The 24,200-nt window shown below is 40.3% G+C and overlaps 2 protein-coding genes across 2 annotated transcripts; both read right to left on the reverse strand.

The window, feature by feature from the left end:
• Positions 1 to 5,984: 5,984 nt before the first annotated feature.
• Positions 5,985 to 7,010, reverse strand: LOC133723175 (uncharacterized). The gene has a single exon (XM_062149998.1). It carries the CDS (start codon positions 7,008 to 7,010, stop codon positions 5,985 to 5,987), a length of 1,026 nt encoding a protein of 341 aa, XP_062005982.1.
• Positions 7,011 to 19,017: 12,007 nt separating this feature from the next.
• LOC133722392 (ADP-ribosylation factor-like protein 8c) lies at positions 19,018 to 23,946 on the reverse strand. The gene is made up of 6 exons (XM_062149286.1): positions 23,713 to 23,946; positions 20,509 to 20,590; positions 20,393 to 20,425; positions 20,180 to 20,301; positions 19,591 to 19,752; positions 19,018 to 19,483 (listed from the first exon to the last, which is right to left on the reverse strand). The coding sequence occupies exons 1-6, from the start codon at positions 23,748 to 23,750 to the stop codon at positions 19,366 to 19,368; spliced, it is 555 nt and encodes a 184-aa protein (XP_062005270.1). The 5' UTR covers positions 23,751 to 23,946; the 3' UTR covers positions 19,018 to 19,365.
• Positions 23,947 to 24,200: the final 254 nt, after the last annotated feature.

The following is a 24,200-nucleotide window of genomic DNA, read 5'->3' on the forward strand; positions in this document are numbered from 1 at the left end:
TAAATAAATCCAAGCACCCAAAGACTTCTATATATGGACTTGGCTCTGCCTGGCTGTTTGGATATTAAAAAACAATTATATTCAATTCATTTTCCTTTGCTTTCAAATAATTTTATCACAAATTGAATCATTTTTATTTTTCCGGGTGCTTGTTAGCTTTTGTCAAACTTTGTACATGTGTCAAAATGAGGGCTAAACGCGTAGCACACGTGCTGGCGTTTTCATCAGATAGCTCCACCTCATCGACCCTCCATTGCTTGCGTTTCAAGCGTGGTCCTGATGGATCCAAAACGACGCCGCTCCAAATTTTAGTGAAGTACTTAAAGAGTTTGGAAATACTAATAACAATAACTGCTCTTCTACTAAAGATTATGATGTATCTCTCTCTCCCTCTCTCTCTTTAATTAGTCTTCTGTACGAAGCAAAACCGTATTAGTCTTAATTAATTATGACTAATTAACAGATAATTAGAGAGCACAAGAGAATAGTTAATTTGAGCTCGTTGATCATTCATTATCATCAAGCAAGTGATGGAATTGATAATTAGAGAAATTTAATTAAATCAATTCAAGTTATGATTGAAAAGTTCCTTTTGATTTTATTGGTTGATTAATTAAGAAGTAATATATGAAGCACACAGTTTACACTTACTTATGTGTAGGAGTAGTATACGTACGACCCCACAGACTTTTGTTTTAAGCAAAATTTTCCCTAATTACTGCTCATAACCCTATCCTTCCCGTACAACACAAATAATAAAAGAAAGGAATGAATGCATATAGTATCATTAATTTTTTCACATGAAAATAATGTCACACCATACAGTCCGATAAACCGGCATATGCATGCACATCCCATTTTCTAATAAACCGCACTAATTATTTGAGAGAAACCAAGTTTATACACTTGAACAAAACTACTAATTATTTAAAGGAAAAATCATCTGTACAGTATCTGACTTTTGGTCAATTCTAAACTTTCGTATCTCAAGTTTTAAAAATATTAGAATGGTACCTGAGGTTCTGACTCTGACCCAACAATAGTATCTGAAGCCGTTAGCTCCGTTACAGAGGCTACCAGCTGACAAATTTTGAAGGGTATTTTCGTCCTTCCTCTGTTCCTCTCCTCCAAAGCTGAACAGTTGCAAGTTGGGAATGACTATTTACGAGGGCCTTAATCTTCTTGAAAGATGAAACAACATATATTGGCACAAATCCTTCAGGGTCTTTGTTTATGAACCTCATAAGATGATTAGTTGTAGCTAAGTTCAGATCGCTGAAATAATACTCCACCTGATTCAAAATCTTGGAAGTAGCTTCATTGGAAAGCTGGTGAGTCTTGGAGGAAGGAGCATGATCCGCCTGAGGTTGTTCCTCCGGGGGCTGCTGCTCTTGGTCTCCGGCAAATCCAGCAGCGTAATACTAATGATGATGGTACTAAACAAGCAACTGATGACGGTGATGGACCGACACCACGTGAGGAGGCGGAGGAGGCATCACCTGGATTCAAACATGCATGGTAAGGCGTCGAAGGCGGAGTAGACGTGGACCTGAGCCACAAGAGATGGTACCAGTGCGTCTGCAGCGGTGGGGCTCCGATTAGGGACGAACTTAGGGGCCTGGACATATAGATGGCTAAAAAAAAGGGATTTTGTCCATTTACCCCATTTCTAGGGATTTTTTTTTTCCCACTTACCCCATTAAGTTTTTTTAATTCTCCCTTCCCCAAAACACTCTAAGGAAGTCTTCCCTAACACCCCATTATTTTTTTTATTTTTATTTTTGAGACTATTTTACCCTCACCCTTTTGTTACTTAGAGAGAGAGAGAGAAACCATAGGAGACTTCGCCGGAGCCCCGTCATCGGTCGCCGGAATTCGGTCATCGGCCGCTGGAATCCGGTCACCGGTCGTCGGATTCCGACCAACTTTTGCCGGATTCTGATCACCGGTGGTCAGATTCAGGTCACCGGTCGCCGGATTCCAGTCACCGGCCGCCGCCCATCGGACTTCTCTGAAAACCTCGCTGGAGGTCCTCAAAGAGATCGTCGGAGATCTCATAGGTCGCCGGAAATGTTTATTGCCCCCAAATAGACGTCTATTGCCCCAAATAGAACCTCTATTGCCTCCTAATAGACGTCTATTGGGAGGCAATAGAGGTTTATGAAACCTCGTCGGAAGTTTTCAAAGAGGTTGTTGTAGATCTCATATGGGGCCGGAGAGGTTTATTGCCTCCCTGAATAAATCTGTATTGCCGCCCAATAGAACTTTCGGTTGCCATAATGGAAACTAATCTCTATAAAATTAGACAAATAAAACTTTAATTAAAGAAAAAAAGAAGAGATTACATCAATTCAAAACATTTTTTGCCCCCCAGTAGACTTTTATCAGACGTCTATTGAGGAGCAATAGACGTGTATTGCCCCCAAATAAAACTTCTTCTTTTTTTCTCTCTTTCTGGGCCTTCTGCTCTCATTTTATTAATAAAAAAATAAAAAAATAAAAAAATAAAAAAATAAAAAAATAAAAAAATAAAAAAATAAAAAAATAAAAAAAGAAGAGAGAGAGAGAAAGAGAGAAGAGAAAACTGTGCAAATAAAACCTCATTCCCTAATTGGATTAAAATAATGGAGTCGGAGCTCCATTCTAAAAAAAAATGGAGTTGGAGCTCAAGGACCTGAATTCCACACCAAATGCTGACCCGCCGCCGTACCCAACCGCCTCATCTGGTCCCAGCACGCGGTCAGACTCCTTGGCCCCACCACTCCTCCCCACGAACAGCGCCATCCCCGTAATCACCACGGGCACGCACTCGAACCGCCAAAGCCTCTCCAATCCCGGACACTTCGCCGTCGCCGTACTCGAAGATCAAGGTCAGAACTTCAGGTACCATTCTGATATTTTTAAAACTAGAGGTACGAAAGTTTCAAAAATAAAGTAGGAGCAGAAGCCACGGACGAGTGAAATTTGTAAAAATAGTAAAACAGTTTTTTTGGTCTTGAAAGCCCGAAATTTGGATCCTGAAATAAAACGGGCCAGTCCTTGTTGAGACAAACGCAGGTTTTGGGCCCGAAATTTATATTTCGGCCCAGTCCCGGGCCTAGTAAAAATCAAGTTGGGCCTCCTCGTACCTAAGAGCAACTCCACCGGTCTGGTATTGACTGGCCTCCAGCAGGGATTGATGAGTTGGTGACCGGCCAAATGCAAAATCCTCCCTCCACCGGCCCAAGAGTGACCAGCCAAGCTTTAGCTTTTCCTGACCAAGTCCAAGAAAAAAGGCAAGCCCGTGAATATATTTTTGACCCAAGCTTGGCCGGCTGCCAGCTCGGCCCAAACCCAACGTGGCTTACGTCATCACTGATGGTGGAGAGGACTGGCGCGTTGAGCCGAGTCGCTTGTCGCGTAGCAGACGACTGTCGCGACAATTATAGGGGAATTGGAGGGGACGTGGCAGACGACTGTTGGTGCAATTCGAATTTTGTAGCCAAATGTCAAGTAATCTCAACCGTCTGTTTCAATTAACATTCAGATCTGACGGCAACCAATTAATATGTATATATATTAAATCAAACGGTAAGAAAAAAAATTGTAAAAAATTGTAAAAATTTCTCTATAAATACCTACCATTTTTTTTACATCTCACACCCCAAAAATTAGATTTCATAGTTACACCTTCCTCCTCTTCATATAGCTCTCATCATCCAAATTTGTTTATATCCAATATGGCCGAACAAAGGGGAAACACCCGTCTAGTGGCCGGACAAGAGGGAGATGAAAGCGAAGATGATAATACCGAATCCGGGGGGAGATGGACGGATGAGGAAGATGTTCAATTGTGCAAGTCTTGGAAAGCTGTAAGCCAAGATCCGGCTGTGGGCACAAATCAGAAAAGAAACGACCTATGGAGGCGCATGAAGCGACACTTTGTCGCAAATTGGAGAGGAAAGGGTCGATCATCTTCCTCTTTGCAGGGAAGGTGGAAAATTTTGAAGGTTGAACTCTTTGACTGACATTGTGCATTAAGGTAAGCTCATAATTGGTACAAGAGCAGTTCGAATGCGGTTGATGAGATATGTATTTGTTGATAAATCATTTAATTTGTTCATACATTATAGTTAAATATTACTTGATAAATAATGTAGTAATTATAATATCGTTCTAATTGTAGTAATTGTTTTTCATTATAATTAAAATAATTAGTTGATAAATAATGATGTAATTGCAACGATGTTTATATTTGTTCTTATTGATTTTTATTGTAAAACGGTGAGATACTTTGTTATTAAAATTATGACATTTATAATATGCAACCCTTCATAACAAGTTTATATTTGTACTAATTGCATTTTTTATTCTTTTTTTTTTAATTACGTAGCTTGATGAAGCACATAAATTGTGGCATGCCGGGATGAAGAGAAAAGGGAAGACCAAAGATACAATTTTCAGAGTTTAGATTGTTACGCTGTTGTGGAGGGCTTTGCACAATTTAAAGACATCCCTAGCCATACATCCGGAGGAACATCAAATGAAGGAAGTCAACTTACGCACACACAACCAATTGCTGAAAATTCTCCCATCAACTTAGACATGGATGTAGATGAAGTAATTGCCGGTGAAACTGCAGATCCTAATGTGAGGCCTCAAGGAAGGAAGGCTGCGAAAGAAGCAATTCAGAAAGGAAAGAAGGCAGCGAAAGATCAAAGTCCTTTGTCAAGCGCTGTCGAGAGCATAGCGAACAACCAAATAGAGGCAACCGCTGGCAAGAAAGAACTCGATGAGGAATTCGCTCGAAGTCTCCAAGAGGAAAATCAACGAGAATGTATCCGATTGCAAATGGAAATGCGAAAAGAGGCATTCCTATTTCAAGAGAGGGAAGAGCGTATTATGGAGATGGATACAAGTCAGATGACGCCAACTAAAAAGCGTTATTGGTCAAGAAAGCAAAAGAAGATAGCGGAGAGAGAAGATCTTGGCGAGCAGACGCCACCTTCTATTTGTGGATACTATCTGCAACCCAATTTTGGTGGTGCATTCCCACAACCAAATTTTGGTGGTCCATTCCCACAACCTCCTTACCCCGGTGCATACCCACAGCCACCTTACCCCGATGGATTCCCACAATCTCCCTTTTCTGGTGGATTCCCACAACCTCCCTTTTCCGGTGGATTCCCACAACCTCCCTTCACCGGTGGATTCCCACAACCCCTTTACCCCGATGGATACTATCTGCAACCACCTTACCCCGAGGGATATCCTACACAACCACAATTTTCACCTTTCTCTACGGGTGATTCCACCAACCCTAACCCTAATGATGACCCTTCAAACACAAATTGGATTTCTAGAGAGGATGAGGATCATGATTTGAATAATTAGGTGATTATGCATGTTGTGTAATTGTATTGTACTTATTCCTAGTTTTTCATTTATGTAAGCATAAATTTTATGAAATAAAAGTTGTATTTGAAAATTCCTCTTATTAAAGCACACACCTTATATTCAAAATCATAGCACATAAAAAACATAATACAAACCAAATTAAAATCACACTGACATAAAAAACATAGACATTAGCCAAATTAAAAGCACACCAACTTCCCAAAACATAATACAAGCCAAATTCAAGGCACACAAACATAAAAAAAACGTAGATATTAGCTAGTTATTCCAAAAAACCTATACCAGATCTAGATCTCCATGCTGCCTTGAATGTTCCAAAAATGCTCTATCAGATCTTCTTGAAGGTTTGAGTGACTGTTTGCACTTCTAATGGCATCATATCGATCCATGAATCCGTTGAAATAATAACCATCTCTACCAACAGGATCAAAGTCATCACCGGTCGGTCCTTCCCAAACCTGGGCCTCATATTGTTATCCTCTTCTTCATCGGACTCCAAATCCTCATTGCTGTTATCTGGTCTTTCATCCTCGATTATCATGTTGTGTAATATAATACAAGTCAGCATGATGTATCGAAGGTCTTCTCTATCCCAGCCACGAGCCGCTCCTCGAACATAAAGCGCGATTGTAAAATGCCGAAACATCTTTCCACATCCTTCCTGTACCTCTCTTGAGCCTGGAAAAACTCAGATTCTTGGGTCGTGTAGGCCTTGGAATTGATTTCACGAAAGTCGCCCATTGCGGATAGATACCATCAGCGATATAGTAGCCTAAATTGTGAATATTGTTATTCACTTGAAATTGGATCTGAGGGGCTCGACCATCAGTGAGCTCGTTAAACAACGGGGACTTAGCAAGCATGTTAAGGTAGTTGCATGATCCAGGAATTCCAAAGAAAGCATGCCATATCCATGTGTCATAAGATGCGACTGCTTCGAGGATGATAGTGGGCACACGTTTTCGACCGCTGTATTCTCCAGCCCAACCTGTTGGGCAATTCTTCCATTGCCAGTACATGCAGTCGATGCTTCCAATCATACCAGGAAAACCTCTTCTCTCAGCTTTGGCGAGAAGTCTTCTGAGGTCGGCTGGAGTAGGAGCCCGGAGGTATTCTGCCGAGTACAGATTAACGATTCCTCTTGTAAATAGTTTCAGAGCCTCGATGGCGGTAGATTTCGCCATCCGACAATACTCAGCGCATTGATCTGCCCCAGCACCGTAAGCAAGCATTCTTAAGGAACATGTCAGCTTCTGCTGGGGAAGTAGTCCGACTTTCTTAGCAGCATCTGATTTCTGGACAAAGTACCGGTCATAGCGACAAAGGTCACTGGAGATGTGGTTGAAAACATTGTGACTCATCCTGTACCGTGTCCGGAATTCCTCTTCACTGAAAACTAGACGCTCCAAAAAGTAATCTTCCATCATGTTTTTCCCTCTTGATTCCCTAAATCGCTCATCATTCGGTGCACGCCCCGGTCGAGAACCCCCTCGTCGTGTTTGAGAGGAAGCTTCAGCTTCAACGACTGTTGCTACCACAAGAGCATTAGTCGTACACATCTCTTCATGATCTTCATCTTGAGATTGTCGATACTTAGCCCACAATCTCTTCATTGAAATGAGGGAAGGAGAGGAAATGTGTTGGATCTGGAGATATGAAAAAGAAGGAGATTTGCCAATATCATATTGTGCTGCCTCTTGCTTTATTTATTTACAATTTTCACATAAAACGTGATCAGATGATAAAGACACGTGTCCACTCTTGGTTCGACGTAATCTGATCAATCTTAGATAAGATTACATCAACAATAACCGTTAGATTGAATAGCATGCAAATGATCTGGTCCGTTCAAAGATGTCGGTGGTTGTTTCAAGCATTTCAAAATAATTTTCGGTGGTGCCTTCACTCATTTCAAGAAATATTGTCGGTAACTATACGTGGCTCATAATTTGTCCACCGAAAATATTATAAAAATAGCAAATTGCAGTTTTGAGGCCCAAAACGATCCAGAAAGCCCAAAAAACCCCACACGTCGTGGCAAAGTGACGAGTTCTATTCCTAGCGTCGTTCCCTTTCCGAAAAGCTTTAGCAATCACAATTCTGACATTAATTATCCATAAATCTCCATTATTACCATCTATTTACATCAAATATATTTCAATTTTCCAATAATTTTTTTTTTCAATGAACAGTAAATCTGACTGGTCAAGAAACAGAACGGGTGGAAACCTATGTCCAGTGGCAGTGAACAGTTTCTTGACTAGTCGAGCCCTTGACTTTTTGATCTTGACATTTCTTGACTACGGGTGGAGTTGCTCTAAGCCTACCTATTTTAGCATTTACCAAGAACATTGACTTTGTTGATGTGCTAGTTATTACTCAAGCTTACCACCACTTACAAGTTGAAGGTGACTCATGATAGGAGCATTTTAATGCGACGTTTTAACTGTTATTTTCTCATATTTACTTAGTTATTTCCTTAAATAAATCCGTCTTGATTAGGAAAGTTTCCATCTTTAGAAAGTTTCTATTTTTAGTAATTTTAATAAAAGTTTCTATTTTCTAGGTACATTGGAATAAATGACAAGGAAATGAGCTGAAATGAAGAAATGGAGTTTTCCTGGTCCAACTAGGAATCCTAGTCAACGCAGGAATCCTGATGAGGCTAGGAAACCTGAAGGCATTAGGAGACTACATGGCTTGAAGATATTATGGGAGATTAAATCTGATTTTTTCATGGGAAATGATGGAGATAATGTGGAAATCAAGAAGATTACGTTGAGAAAATCAAGGGAGAGTTTCAAGGGATTGTGCAACAAGAAAAGGCTCAAAACAAGTCCAGATTCGTTCCTTAATTCCCTCAAGATATGTTGGCTGAAATTAGAGAATAAAATCTGCAATTTTAATGTGGAAATCAAGAGAAAATCAAGGGGAGGACATTAAGGATAAAGCCATGGAGAGATTTAAGAGAGAAAAGGTCCAAAACAAGTCCAGATTCATTCCTAATTTCACTCAAGAGTATTTTGGCCGAAAATTAAGAGAAAAATCAGAAATAATCTTGGGAAAATCAGCAACAATATATTAGGGATTGATTTTGGAGCTTTTTGATTGGTTGGATGACAAAGCAGAGCTGACGTGGCATTATTTGATTGGCTGAAACTGTGTGGATCAATCTTGAAGACTAAGTTGCCATCCTCCTATAAATAGGAGCATCTCTACACAATTCAACACACCATCAAACAACAATAACAACACCATCAAACAACAACAACAACACCACAACACCTCTTCATTCAGAAAAATTCTCTCCATTCTCTAGTTGCAAAGTTCTGCGTTTTCAAGCAAGGAGAGGAAGAAGAAGAAGGAGCCGTGAAGATCATATCCTCCATCATCCACCTTGAAGGCTTGCTTCCAAGATTCAAGATCCAACCATCTAGCTCTCCATCTCCATCTCTACTCACGGTGTAATTCGTTCCTTTTCCTTGTAACCTTTTTGGTTTCCTTGTTTGATTTCGTATGAACTTGTTTCTAGTTAACAATAACGTTTAGGGCAAAGTTTAAGCCCAATTTCTATGTTTAAATAAAGTTTTCGAATTCTATAATTGTGATTCTAAGTTGCTTATGTGAGTTTGTTCGATTAAATTTGCTTTACAGAAAACTTTTATATGTTTATCTTATTTGGGTCGACACTTATAGGATTTGCATGTAATTGGTGCTAGGTTTAAGAACATGAATCAACTCTTTGCTTTGTGTAACTTGAATCAAAAGTAGTAAAGGCTTTGGACAAAGGTCGAGTTCAATTGAAGAGGATTGCAAATAGGTGAACTTATTCATAACTAGGTTGTACACTTGAGTTAATAGCCTTTCTATGTGTTTCATGCGTTAAACATGTCATGATTGACTAGCTTTCTAGGGCTTGATTACATGTTTGATAGGATTAGTCTTTGTGCTTTCACTTAGATTAATTAGCGTTGAAAAGTAAAATATGGGAAATCGTTTGCTTTCGAATGTTTCACATGATCAACTCATTTCTCATGACTTAGATGATCAATTATAGGGTTTGAATCGAATTTGATTACATGGAATTGGTTTTGATCTTTGTTCCTTGCGTTCCACCTTTGTATATGTGTTTTTACATTTTCTTTATTTTTATTTATTTTAATTTTCGATTTTATAATCTTCAAACCCCCTTATTTGTGTTTACTTGTATATATTTTTATTCTTTGTTTTATTTTTGTAAATAATTCTTTTTTACTTTTATTAATTTATTTTTGCAATTACAGGTGTACCCTCAATCCCCGGTTAGAACGATCCCTACTTATTCTATACTGACAACTACATTTTGCAGGGTTAAATTGCGCGCTTACTTTTAGCGTTATCAACTCAAAGATTCTAATTAATAGTATCAGAGGAAGCATTTCAACCCCATGGAGAATCAAGTAGCTGGTTCGAGATATCAAAATTTTATTCAAAGTTGTCAAGGTATTCAATTAAAGAATGTATGAAGACAAAATTGTTTGTTGCATATGCTCTAGCTAATTACATATCATGAGTGGGAATATTGTCAACTTAGAATCACTATCTTCCTCTGCCTCTTCTAATGTTGTTTTCTTTAACAATTTAGGTTTTGGTTGTGTTCAGGGCTCTTCTTTGTAGCATTGTCTTTTTATTTTATAATTAAAAAAATTACGGTTGTTGTAGAGAAACTGAAATTGAGAGAAATTTGTTGTGTGTTCTCATTGATAATAGGGGCCTCTTTATATAGAGGATTACAATGCATAGAGTCTGAATCATACAAGGAAAGATAATCTCTAGATTCTTCTAATTAAACCCTATTACCACTAGGTCAAGTAACCTAGAGTTTGGGCTAAACACAAATTAGGGTTTACTTGAACACTCCCCCTTGTGTTGCCCAAACAAGGTGCTTCTCTTGTTGCCTCGTTAAAAACCTTGCCGAGTAACAAAAACCCAGTGGGACAAAAATAACCTCGGTCGAAGGGGAAAAAGAGCACAACACACCCTTCACGTTTCGAGACGAACATGTAGACATCTCCCCCTCATGTCTGCGCCTCCCTCTGATGACCACGATCATGGGAGTTCAGATAATTTCCGCAAGCTAATTCTTGCCACATGTTTCTCGAACGTGGATTTGGGCAATGACTTAGTAAACAAGTCTGCCACATTGTCCTCAGATCGAACCTGGTTCACTTTGATCTTGAGAAGCTTCTGTTGTTGCTGATTGTAGAAGAATTTGGGCGATATGTGCTTGGTGTTGTCGCCTTTGATGTAGCCTTGCTTCATTTGTTCAATGCAAGCAGCATTATCCTCATAAATGCTTGTTGGCTCATCTGTGGTAGACTTCAAACCACAATTTCTTCGAACATGCGTGACTATGGATCGAAGCCATATACATTCACGAACTGCTTCGTGAAGAGCAATAATCTCTGCATGATTCGAAGAGGTAGCGACTAAGGTCTGCTTTGTAGACCTCCAAGATATCGCGGTCTTTCCCATGGTGAAAACATAACCAGTTTGGGAGCGACCTTTGTGTGGGTCAGAGAGGTACCCAACATCAGCAAAACCTTCCAAAACACTTATATCATTTTGGGATGGGGAGAGGGAACACAGTCCACCATATGTGGCGTCCCTGGCACTTGATGGGTCCGAATCCATCTTCTCTTTGTAGGGATAGAACAAGCCCATATCGATCGTACCACTTAGGTATCGAAAGATATCTTTAACACCAGTCCAATGGCGTCGTGTTGGCGCAGAGCTATATCTAGCTAGCAAGTTCACAGCGAATGAGATATCCGGTCTTGTGCATTGTGCTAAGTACAATAATGCGCCTATTGCACTTAGGTAGGGCACTTTTGCCTCTAGCACTTCTTCATCGTCATCTTTTGGACGAAATTGATCCTTCTTTGGATCAAGACTACGGACGACCATTGGGGTGCTTGAAGGCTTAATCTTGTCAGTGTTGAAACGCCTAAGTATCTTTTGGGTATAAGCTGATTGATGAATCAGGATACCATCTCTACGGTGCTCAAGTTCTAAACCGAGGCAAAACCGTGTTTTCCCAAGGTCTTTCATCTCAAACTCGGATTTCAAGTGTTCAGCCGTTTCCCTTAACTCTTTAAGGGTGCCAATTATGTTCATGTCATCGACATAAACCGCTACTATTGCAAATCCGGAACTTGTCCTTTTTATGAACACACATGGGCATAGTTCATTGTTGACATATCCCTTTCCAATCAAGTAGTCACTTAGACGGTTATACCACATCCGTCCGGATTGTTTCAATCCATATAGTGAGCGTTTCAATCTAATCGCAAACGCGCACCGTGGTTTAGAGCCACTTGATTTGGGTAACTGAATTCCGTCTGGAATCTTCATGTATATCTCTGAATCTAGATCCCCATATAGATACGCAGTAACCACATCCATAAGCTGCATGTTCAGTTTTTCAGAAACTACCAAGCTGACAAGGTAGCGGAACGTTATGACGTCCACTACAGGAGAATAGGTCTCCTCGTAGTCGATTCCAGGGCGTTGTGAGAAACCTTGCGCCACAAGGCGAGCTTTGTACCTTACAATCTCGTTTTTCTCATTACGCTTTCTAACGAATACCCATTTGTGACCAACTGGTTTGGTGTTGGGCGGTATTGGTACAACTGGTCCGAATACATTTCTTTTCTCTAGAGAATCAAGTTCTGCCTGGATCACATCTTTCCACTTTGGCCAATCAGCTCTACGTTGGCATTCATCAACGGAGCGTGGTTCGATGTCATCGGTCTCAATAATCTCACGCGCCACTGAATACGCGAATACATCATCAATGATGATGGAGTTTCTTTCCCACGTCCCATGTACACTAGTGTAATTTACAGAGATCTCTACATTCTCAGGGATAGGTTCTGATATTGAGGCGTCCCCCAATGATGTCTCTTGGACATAACCATAATCCAGAACATTCTCATGGGACGGATTTTGAGTATCGATGGTCAAAGGATTTGTTTGTGCCTCATTCGCTCTCTTTCTAGGGCGAGAATCCTTCGAACCAATCGGTCTACCGCGCTTTCTTGCGGGACCTGCGGCCATAGATGCCACATCATTGCCATGTTGGGCAATGGCGCCATCTCTTGGTGTCACAGGAGAGGCGTGATGTCCAGTATTTGGGACATCGATCCTTGCAGGCACGTTTGCAGCAGGTATGTGTGATCTCGTCACTTTGGCAACATCAGAAAACGCATCAGGCAGAGTGTTTGCTACGTTCTGGAGCTCGATTATTCTTCGCACTTCAAGTTCGGAATGTGCGGTACGGGGATCGAGATGAGACATAGTGGGGACAGACCACGACAATTCCTGTCGTTCCTGTTGAACATATGTGTTCTTATCTCCCCCTAACGATGGGAAGACTGTCTCATCAAAGTGACAATCCGCAAATCTAGCGGTAAAGAGATCACCTGTCAAGGGTTCAAGGTAGAGGACGATCGTTGGAGATTCATATCCAACATAAATGCCCATTCGTCGTTGTGGACCCATCTTAGTACGCTGTGGCGGCGTAATAGGCACATAAATGGCACACCCAAAAATGCGTAAGTGCGAGATATCAGGCTCGTACCCAGTCACTAGCTGTAACGTAGAGTAAGATTGGGTTGCAGTGGGTCGTAGACGAATTAGCGTCGCTGCATGCAATATTGCATATCCCCAAGTAGAAACAGGGAGATTGGTGTGCATAACCAATATCCGGGCTATCATCTGTAGTCGTTTGATAGCGGCTTCTGCGAGACCATTTTGGGTATGAACATGGGGAACTGGATGCTCTACATCAATCCCCAATGACATGCAATAGTCATCGAATGTTTTCGATGTAAACTCCCCAGCATTATCAAGTCGAATTGACTTAATAGGATGGTCAGGGTAGTGAGCCCGTAGACGGATAATCTGGGCGAGGAGTTTAGCATAAGCAGCATTTCGAGTGGACAATAGCGCGACATGTGACCAGCGTGTCAACGCATCAACCAATACCATAAAGTATTTAAAAGTTCCTCATGATGGTTGAATTGGTCCACAGATATCCCCTTGGATTCTCTGTAAGAACGAAATGAGTATTTTGGGATCCTTTGCGTAGGACGGTCTCGGTCCTAATTTCCCGAATAAACAGGTTTTGCAGAAAGAGCGAGGGGCCTTAGAAGCAACCAAGGAGGATTTTGGTTGGGCCTGAGCGTCTGAAGCGCTATTATTAGAAGCAAAATGTGTGACTACATCTCCCATCATGGCGTTCGAGCCATGGGAATTTCTGTTTATGGCGTCATGGCCATTGGGATGAACAACCATGGCGTCATGCTCATGGTTGGCGCCGTTGATGGCGTCATCACATGGGACTTGGGCAGCCCTATGGCGCCCCAAGACGGCTGCAGCGCCAGATGCTGCAATTGTTGCGGTCTTGCTAAGTCCTGGAATCAATTTTCGATTCTTGCTTCTTCTCACTCTGAAGAATGGATGTCCGTGTGAAGTCTTTAGTATACGGAGCATCATATCACGACCAAGATGTCCCAGTCGGTCATGCCAAAGCCAATATGTGTCTGAATCCAAGAGATCTTCTCTTATGACATTATTGGATTCAATAGGTCGAATTGTAGTGACATAAAGTCCACTAGATTGACACATAAGCTTCTCTAAGATGCGCTTTCTTCCGCAATCATTAGAGGTAATGCAAATGAATTCTATTCCGTTCTCACTATGCGTTTCCGCATGGAATCTGTTGGCTCTAATATCTTTAAAGCTCAATAAGGTTCGATTTGCCTTAGGAGCGTAGAGAGCTTCAGTGACTTTAATCAAGGTGCCATTAGGCAAAAGGAATTGGGCCATTCCATGTCCTTGAACTAAACCTGATGGCCCAGCCATCGTAGTCACAGATGAAAATGTAGGCAACATCTCCAAGAATAATTGCCTATGTCGTAGAATGGTGTGCGTAGTCGCACTATCCGCAAGACATTGAAGTTCATCCATTCCTTGAAAAGAAAAGCTCGTAATTAAAAAGTAGTCATAAAGAAAAGAACTCAACTTTTATTAATAAGCCAAACGGAATTACATCATCGTTTCTTGAACCAAAGGAAATCGAATCCAATAAACTAGTTAATGCAAAACAATGGTAGTCGTCTAACTCCTTTTGGTAATTCCAATGTAAATGTGACCAGGTGAGTAGAGAGATGTCGGTGGAGCGAGGCTCACTTAAGTACCACTTATCTCAAAACCTTCCTAGACATCACACTCACATTGAGTACGCCTACTTTGAAGAAAGACTAATAGCATTGGCATCTACTACAAAAATAATATGGCAATTGCCTACATCTCTTGGAAATAAAAAGACTTAATCAAAATCGCCAGTTTCTGGGTCTTGATCCTTGTAGTCTTCCACCCTTAGATCGAGATCACCATCTTGATCTTCTTGTTCCATGTAATTTGCCTCCCTTGCTTCACGATACATCTTGTATGCGTTTGCAACGTTCTGGGATGCAGTACACTTCTTTGCCCAATGTCCACTTGATCCACATCTGAGACAATCATCATTATGGTCAGGTTCCCTTGATCGAGGCGCTCTGGGAGCGTTTTGAAGACGGTTATTGCCTTTGGTGGCGTTACCACCATAACCGGAGGCTTGGCCTCTCTCTCTCTTCACAAGTTTACCTCCACGGTTCCGTGCACGCCTATCTTGGTGATTTCCTTCCTCTTTAGGGCGAGAATATGGACCAGAACGTTCAGAATAATCCCTACTCTTAGGGTTTCGCTCCTTGCGTCCTCCCTTGGAGGCGCGGCTATAATTAGATTCCAGATTTGACTTGGTTCCCACGGGTCTGGAGTTATAGTTCTTCACAAGTATGTTGTCGTGCTTTTCAGCTACGTTCAAGGCACCAATGAGCTCATGAAATCTTGTGATACGTCTAGCATTGACATCAATCCGATAGTTTTTGGCTATCATCAATGCAGAGACGGGGAAGGTGGAGAGAGTCTTCTCGATCAACATCGTATCAGTGATGTTCTGTCCACAGAATTCCATCATAGACTTGATACGAAGTGCTTCCGAATTGTAGTCAAGTACAGACTTGAAATCACAGAAGCGGAGGCTATGCCATCTCACTTCTAAGTCTGGAAGCAGGGAATCACGGACGTTGCCAAAACGCTGCTCGAGTTCTACCCATAGTCTTCTTGGGTCTTCCTCATTGAGGTACTCATTTTGGAGCGCGTCATTCATGTGCCTTGTCATGAGAATGATGGCTTTAGCTTCATTCGCCTCTCTCGTAGCTCTATTTGCTTCAAAAGCAGCAGCTTGTTGAGGAGTACGCACGTCCTGACTTGGCTCTTGGATCGTACTCAGGATCCCATCAGCCTTAAGATGCTGGCGCACATCACGGACGCACTTGTGGTATCCAGCGCCTGTTGTCTCTAGTGGAGCGAAGCTCAACTTGTTCAGGTTACTCATCCTGAAAAACAACAAGAAAATAGGGTTAGTTTTGGAGCGAAAAAGGCTACCATGAAAAACTATAAAATTTCTGAGCGTAGTCGCTTCCTAGAAATTAGGGACTTTCTGAGCGTAGTCGCTTCCAAGAAAATCCGATTCCAATAGGGGTTTTGGATTAGATCGAAACGACGATGTATGTGGTCGATCGTTTTCTTCTCAACAAACTCTAAGTTTGGAGGACTCTACAAGCTCCAAGCTTGGAGTGAGCACGAACCCCCATAGTTCGGCTATTGGTCTCCCCTATGAAGAAGAAAGGGGGGGGGGGGGGTAGAAGAAGGGATATTGGAAGTCCCCGAAAAAAAGAAGAAGAAATTGAAAAACTTCAAAAACGGGAACTTTTAGAAAAGTTTACCTTGAAAAGATGCCGGAATTCTTGACCGGAAAAGATGTTGGTTGGGCTGTGCAGTGATACTGCAGGGTCGATGCGAGGATGTCGCGAGGACGCTACGGAGATGCCGCGAGGACTGTTGCGGGGCCACTGCGGGGATGCGACTGCTGCGGGGATGTCGCGAGGCCGCGAGGACAGTTGCGGGGCCGCTGCGGGGATGCGACTGCTGCGGGGATGTCGCGAGGCCGCGAGGACAGTTGCGGGGATGCTGTGGAGATGCCGCGAGGCCGCTGGTGAGTCGCGGTCGTGAGGGCAGGCGAGCGCGCGCAAAGGTAGAAGGCAAGCAGAGCTTGCGGGCGCTACAGGGGCAGCGAGGCTAACCTGGTAGGATTAGCGTTGAGTTGCGACGCGGGGGCTGCGGGGGCAGTAGTAGCGCAGGCAAGACAAATCTGGTGGAGCTTGATCAATTTCTGGGGTTTTGGTTTCTAAAGATAGGGTTAGAGCTCGTGCTGATAACGTGTTGTAGAGAAACTGAAATTGAGAGAAATTCGCTGTGTGTTCTCTTTGATAATAGGGGCCTCTTTATATAGAGGATTACAATGCATAGAGTCTGAATCATACAAGGAAATATAATCTCTAGATTCTTCTAATTAAACCCTATTACCACTAGGTCAAGTAACCTAGAGTTTGGGCTAAACACAAATTAAGGTTTACTTGAACAACGGTGAAATTATATAATTATTAATAGTCATAAGAAGTCATAATATATCCAGATCAAAACAAAATATAAAACAAAAAACATAATAATAGTAAAAAAAAAATTGTCGCTATATCATGAACATCTGGCTTGGGTCAAAGTAGATGTGAAAGGCTTTTGTCTCACAAGACACTGATGAAGAATTTTTTTGCAGGAAGCTTCCCACTCCACGTCCTCTATTTTGTTTTCGATCTAGAACCTCGCTGCATGCAAATGTGGATATTAGTGAGTTTTGCAGCCTATATTTGCACTTTCCAAGTCAACTGGGAATTTCAGATTTGACAGCAAGAATCTTTTGTCTACTTCTTAGTTACTTTCCTATTCCCAAACATAACTTTGACGTCTTTATTGGTTATTTTACTTGGAATTTCAAGTCCTTATGGATCTTACCAATGCATTGGTATAGAACAGCTGCACAGAAAAAGCCATTTCCTAATTTTCTACTTAACAATGCGCCATCGAAGTCTTTGGATTTTCATATTTGGGAAAGGAATAGTGCAGGTACCAGATCGACGCATGCGTCATATCCAACAATCAAGTGTTGTTTGATTAAATTGATATCAAGTGTTCTTTGTTCCTTGGACAATTCCTTTTCGCATGCAGGATCATTATTGTACTACTTGTTCTAGAATGAATTTGAAGTCATATAGACGCGTTACTTTGTAAAGACATGGGACAAAGCAATGACTAAGAGCCAAGCAACGCCATGCCACGGACAAGACAAAAGCCGCAAACCGAGAACGGCAGGACTGCCCATACAGAAGTGCACGATCGAGATGGACGTGAAGGTGGAATAATTACTCTACTATGATTTTAACCATTAGTCATTCTCTTTTAACAACAAAATTTATGTTATTTCCATCTGATGTTAGAAAACAAGTGTATTTTTTCACGCTCAAAGTTGGCGGATAATGTTAGAATAGAAGAATATGTTAAAATTTAACATGTTTTCGCGATTTATTTTAATGTAAACACTTTTAAACACAATAACAAAAAAGGCGACATTCAAAATATATTTACCAAGTCTATATTTCATATTCTGTACTCAGAGATGGATCACCAAATACTAGCTTGAAATAGCCATATATTGGACTTTGCCAATAGTGTTGCTATGTTACACTGCAAGGTACATGCTTCAAATATATATATATATATGCATAATTTGGAATTTTGGATGGAATTAAATAAAGTCGACATATATACTGTTTATAGAATACTTCCTTTCAGGAAAAATTGTACGTGAATAAACAACACAATCTTCTCCTTTCAAAAAAAAAAACAACATAATCTTTTCTTTTCAAATCGTTACACAGTAACACTGAAAATGTAACATCAAACTTACTTTCTGCTGTTGGTTCATTTGGAAATGGCGCTGCAAGGGAATTTAATTTTGAACCAAATTTTTGTGTTCCCTTTAACCTTGCTGATGTGATCCTTGGATATGCCTATGAATGGTTTAAAGCAAGTCAAAAGTCTATTCCGTCTAGAAGAGTTCACATGGAGTTGCTATCTTGGAACAAACCTATGGCTGGTCAATTCAAACTTAATGTTGATGGTTCAAATCAGGAAATGAAGCATTGGTGCTGGTGGTCTCATTAGAGACTCCTCTGGTAATTGGATTAGTGGCTTCATGTGCAATATTGGGTTTGGAGAAGTTTTGCAAGCTGAAGCGTGGGGCTTGTTTTATGGGATGAAGCTTGCCTTGGACTTGTCAATCACTCATTTGGAAATTGAGTCTAATTCTGCTGTTTTGGTGGACCTTCTCAAGCAAGATGACATTGATTATCACCCTTTGGGAACCATCTTGATTAATTGCAAACAGTTTATGCAATATTTCAACTACTCTCAAGTCCAACATGTTCATAGAGAAAGAAATATGGCAGCTGATATTTTTGCCAAGACCAGTGTCTCTAATTCTCCTGGAAATTAGATTTTGGAGGGAGAAGAATATATGAAGTTGAATATTGGCCGGTACCAAATAGAATTCCTATGCCGATTAGGAGCAAATGTACATAGTTTCTTCGTGATAAAAGGGTTCCATAAAATGAGCTCAATTCCAAAACATTCCCCTGGCAAAAAAAGCCGTTATAAGTCACGTCTCTCAAATTTCGCAACCTGGCTACAACATGAAGTACAAACATAATTTGAAACCAACAAGCTAGGGGACTTTTAAGATAAAACCATCCAGGTACAGCAGACTTCAAGAGATACGGAAAAGAAAAAAACATGACAGACTCGAATATACAGATCAATCTTTTTGGAGAACAGCTAAATCCTAATATCATGGACAGAACCTCAATGTTTCATCAAACCACCTTACAAACTATGTTCTTCAAATGCCAGGAAAGGATCACTCAAAGATCAGGTTGCTGCTTTGGAGTGTTTGATCAGCCAATCAATCACAACATCTATGTTTATGGAATCCTTGCATGAGATCATGTAGCAACATACCTCTTTGTCCGTGATTGAATCAAGGCCCCTGAAAATACCAAACAGAAACATCAAAATTTTGACGAGAAAGAATACTCCTAAGATAATTTCCAAAATGATGGCTAAAGTAATAACATGCACAATACTGGTACTCACAGCTGTTCAACCAATGCTTGCTTTGAAAGAGCCTCAGACTTGTCGATTTTGTTACCAAGAACAAGTAAAGGAATTCCATTTAAGGAAGGTTTCATCAAGAGGTCATGTAGCTCACTTCGAGATATTGGAACGCTGTCCCTGTCAGCAGCATCAACTACATACCTGTGATGAAATCCATCATCATGGAAGAATTAGAAGTGAATCCGATTGACAGGCACGAATCTAAACACTCACATATGAGAATGAATGCCACGACTCTTGGATTTAAAGTAATCTAATATGTTGGTTAAGGGCATGCAAATATCAATATTTTCTCTGAAGCTGTCTAATGAATCATAAATAACAGAAGAAAAAAAATAAATAAACATGACTAGCTGCCTCAGAGAAACTCTTTAATGGAAATGATAGACAGCCTACTTTAATCAAAGCAAATCCTTTTTTTTTTCCCAGAGTGAATCATATTCTGGGTCGCATACTGATAGCCATTTCCTGGTTAAAATAGCCATAACCATCTGAAAAGGCTCGACAGCAAAAAGATAAAAATAAAAATACTAAATAAAGAAAATATGAAGAGACATGAAGTAATTACACAATCACGGAGACCCCACGACAGTAACGCTCCCACATTGTGCGGAACCTGCGTTGCCCTCCAAGGTCCCAAACCTTAATTGTCACGTTTCCCTTGGTTACTTTCCGCATGTTGAATCCAACCTGGTGTCATAGAATGAATAATTCCACAATACTATAACAAAATAAATTCAAATCATATACTTAACTACTTGTTTAAGGAGCAGATGCTTACTGTTGGAATCATGTCCTCACTGTACCCTCCTGTCTGATAAAACATAGGACATTCAATTTGAAGGGTAAGGCACTATACATAACAGCAATTATATGAAAAGGTTTGCATTGACTCACAGCAATGGCATTTAAAAGAGATGTCTTTCCTGCATTCTGAAGCCCGACTAGTGAAAGTTCCATTTCCTGTTTGAAGAATAAGCTGACATGTAGACAGACAGCAAGATAGCACAAAGTTAGCTGAACAGGTCATAGATATAAAACTAGGAAATTAGAGTACAACTAACTGCCAAGAATTTAAGGAATGAGTGAAAGTGAAAATACAAATACTAATAGTTATCACACCTTCCCACAACATGAGTGCAAAATTACATGGTTCAACAGATCCTATGACAATATTCTGGGGTAAAAGCATTCTGTCAAGAAACTTCATGTCCTGTTTTTTCTCTCCAAAGCTCTACACTACCTCAGATTTTAACAAAAAGAGCTTTCAACTATTCTGTTATGGATGTTAATAAAATAACTTCTTAACCTTATAACTATTAAATATATGTTGGAAAAGAAAACCAAGAACCATTGATGATATACATGATTACATAGAATCATTTACACACAGGCGCGCGCACACACACATATATATAATATTGTATAGACCCATATAACACGATAAGCAGTATTTTTAGCAATTTTAGTCAACTATCCCAGCCAATTTAATAGTAATTAAAGAATGATGCCAACAACACCATAGCTAACAATACCAATATGAGAATAAGAGCATAGCATGCACTTTAGAGTTCATGCATGCATTTCATGATTTTCAATGAAAATGTCAACGAGTTATGTTTTCTAGCTGATTAGGATAAAAGCTGTTGTTGTTCAAAGATTTGATCCAAATGAATCTACTTCCTTTCAGATTAATTTGTCTGGAGGATGGAGCTTTGGTTCTCATATGGTGTCAATGATTGAGACTCATCCCGACCATCAAGCATCCTCAAATCTGACTACACATTGTCAAACTGTTCAAGTAATTTTGCAAATGAACCTAAATTGCCCTATTTTCTCTCAAAGTGGATCCATTTTAAACAAATTCTTGCAAAGAAATTCTGATCATGCTTCAGGGCTCAAATCCAAGTTAATTTTATTTCACAGACTAGAGGTAACAATCATAACATTTCATAGGCTACTATTTGTTATCTTGATATCACACAGTTTAGTATTCATAGGTCTGACTACCCTATGTATACGTTGGAACTATGATTTTTCCATCTCAAATCCGTCCAGGAATTTAATTGTCCATTCCCTAGGTTCCAGTTTTCAAAGATTCATATTGCTTCCCAAAGTCAGCTTTGACTTTTAACTCTTTGATATGTTTGCCAAACTGCAATCAAGAGGCTGGTGCTTCCTCTTTGCCTCGTCCGAATGTGAAAGAATTGACAAAAACTTTCTAGGCTAGAAAATATTGGACAATTAGAAGAAGTATATTTCTTAACATACTAGAACACTCAGAAAAGTTCAACTCACCTCTCCTAGATAGAGGCTTCACTATTTTACTTTACACTCGGGCTTGGTTTCTCTTCGTTGATCCTCTTAATAATACATTGTTGGGCTCCTCTTAATAATACAGGTTTCCAATGAGAATGTACTTGCAGAACTCTACCCTCTGATCTCCTCTTGCTACTTCACCTAGTCTTCCCTTTAGAATGAGCTCAAACCCATCTACTCATTTATTTTATTTTATTTTCAAAAAGTATATTTCTACATTTTTCAATTATCATACCTCCTATACAAATTACTACATAGTTGGCATCAGGCTCACTTCATCTATGCTATAGATTGTGGCATCTCGATTGATTCCTAAGCTTATCTAAGGAAAAAAAAAAACAACAACTTTTGTGGTTTCCAGTTTTTGGAATGTCTTGCACGCTATTTTCATGCAGTCATGTTGGAATCCTTTACACTGATGAGCGATGAGTATAAATACCCAAGACTCCTATTGAAGCCACCTCTATGAAGAGCATCAGTATTGTTCCTCTTCCTCCTACTGCACCAGCAGAATAACAGAATGGTGATTCACACTATGCCTCCTTCTCCTGGCCAAATCTGTTGCACATGCTGATCCCAGTACCTCTACTTCAGCATAGCTTCCATTAAAGTTTACTACGTTCATGGAGGAAGTCGCACAAGAGCTCAGCAGATGGATAGCCACAGACACCCAACTGTTGCCCTATATGGGAATCTGATGTCTAGTGTGAATGACATAGACATATCTAGCTGCTCTTTGGGAATGACATGCTTCAGGGATTGAGGGGGTGACAATCTTCTGCTGATCAGTCTGTTCGATCACCTCCATAGATGATTGTTTCTATGTTGCTATATCTAGATGGATGTGTGTGTGCGCGCGCGCGCGTGTATTATATATATGGTTTTGTCATGGGGAATGGGAAAATGAGTGAGGCTTTCGGAATACAGTTGGGTTGGTAGATAGCTCTTTCCCATTCTTTTCCTTGTTTATAAGTTATCTCAACTTCTAAATAAAGCCAGATTTAGTGCTAATTCTTCTGGCCTTCCTAAAATTTGGGAAATTTGTTTTCTAAGGAACTTGATGACCGAGAAGTTGAGGAACTCATGTCTTTATTAGCTGCAAAAGTTTGGTTCTGCTTTCCTCTAGACCAGATAGGAGAACATGGTTGCTAGAAATTTCAGGAAATGGTTTAATTGTTCAATGGGCTCTAATCTCCAAAACTAAGATGCACCTTCATTATTTTTATTGTTATGTTACATGAGAATGATAATAGCTTCAAGCAGAATAGCGCATAGTTGCGAATTTCATGTGACTGAGAAAATCAAGTTCCTAGAATTTTCCATTGACAATTTTCTGGCAACTAATTAGGCAGTAAGAAAAGCATGTTAATTTTAATCTGCAACTAACCTACTTTTGTAACACATGAAATCACCGATCCTTTTAGATGATCTAAAATAGCGCGAAAAACAAAGCATAGATTTATCGACCGAGCAGAGCTCATAGCAATTACAAATTTCAGAAAGAAAGATCATCCAATCATGTAATTACTAAAAAACAATGTATTAAAGTAATGAACTTTTGCAGCTCAAACTGATAAAATACCCAGCCGGAAAATCAAAACAGTGTTCTGTAAAGTAGACTAAACACCCCAATAGCACATCAAGATAACCATTTCTAACGTTGACGTTAAACCTCTAATGGATTAGCTTATACTACAAAAAGATTTGGAAACTAAACATTAGACCTATACTGAAACAAAGCCACAAACTAAAGAACAGGAAAAACGAAGGAGAAGTGGTTACCTGCGAAGCCAATTGAGGAAGGTATCCAACAAACCCATGTCCAGGAAATGAGTTTGGGCGTGGGCGTGTGTGGTTCTGGGTTAACTCTTAATGGGAAGCCTGAGAATTTGGAGCAAGCGGGACACTGAGGAAAGGTAGCAAAACCAAAGAAGGAAACTTCGCCGACTACTGTGATTCTTTGTTTTTAGAATATCTGTTTGTTTGTTTTGTGCTTCCTCGTGTTGTTGTAATAAACGGCTTCGCTGTCTACCTCTTAAAAGGGCAAACAACAACTGTGCAACACACGAGATGCCAACGGTGTTTCATAGTTTTCCTCTTTTTTTTTTTTAACTTTGTCAAGGGGAACCCAAAGGCTTCCTAGGCCCAAGATAAACCCCTTCGGCGCATGTGAAATGCTTCAACTGTGCATTGCAGCACAGTGCCTGGCCACTTTGAATAGTTTTCCTCTCTTTCATAGCTCCTAAAATAAAAAGGTTTGCTGCGTTATA

Source organism: Rosa rugosa, chromosome 7 (assembly GCF_958449725.1).
Source record: "Rosa rugosa chromosome 7, drRosRugo1.1, whole genome shotgun sequence".
Taxonomy (NCBI): domain Eukaryota; kingdom Viridiplantae; phylum Streptophyta; class Magnoliopsida; order Rosales; family Rosaceae; genus Rosa; species Rosa rugosa.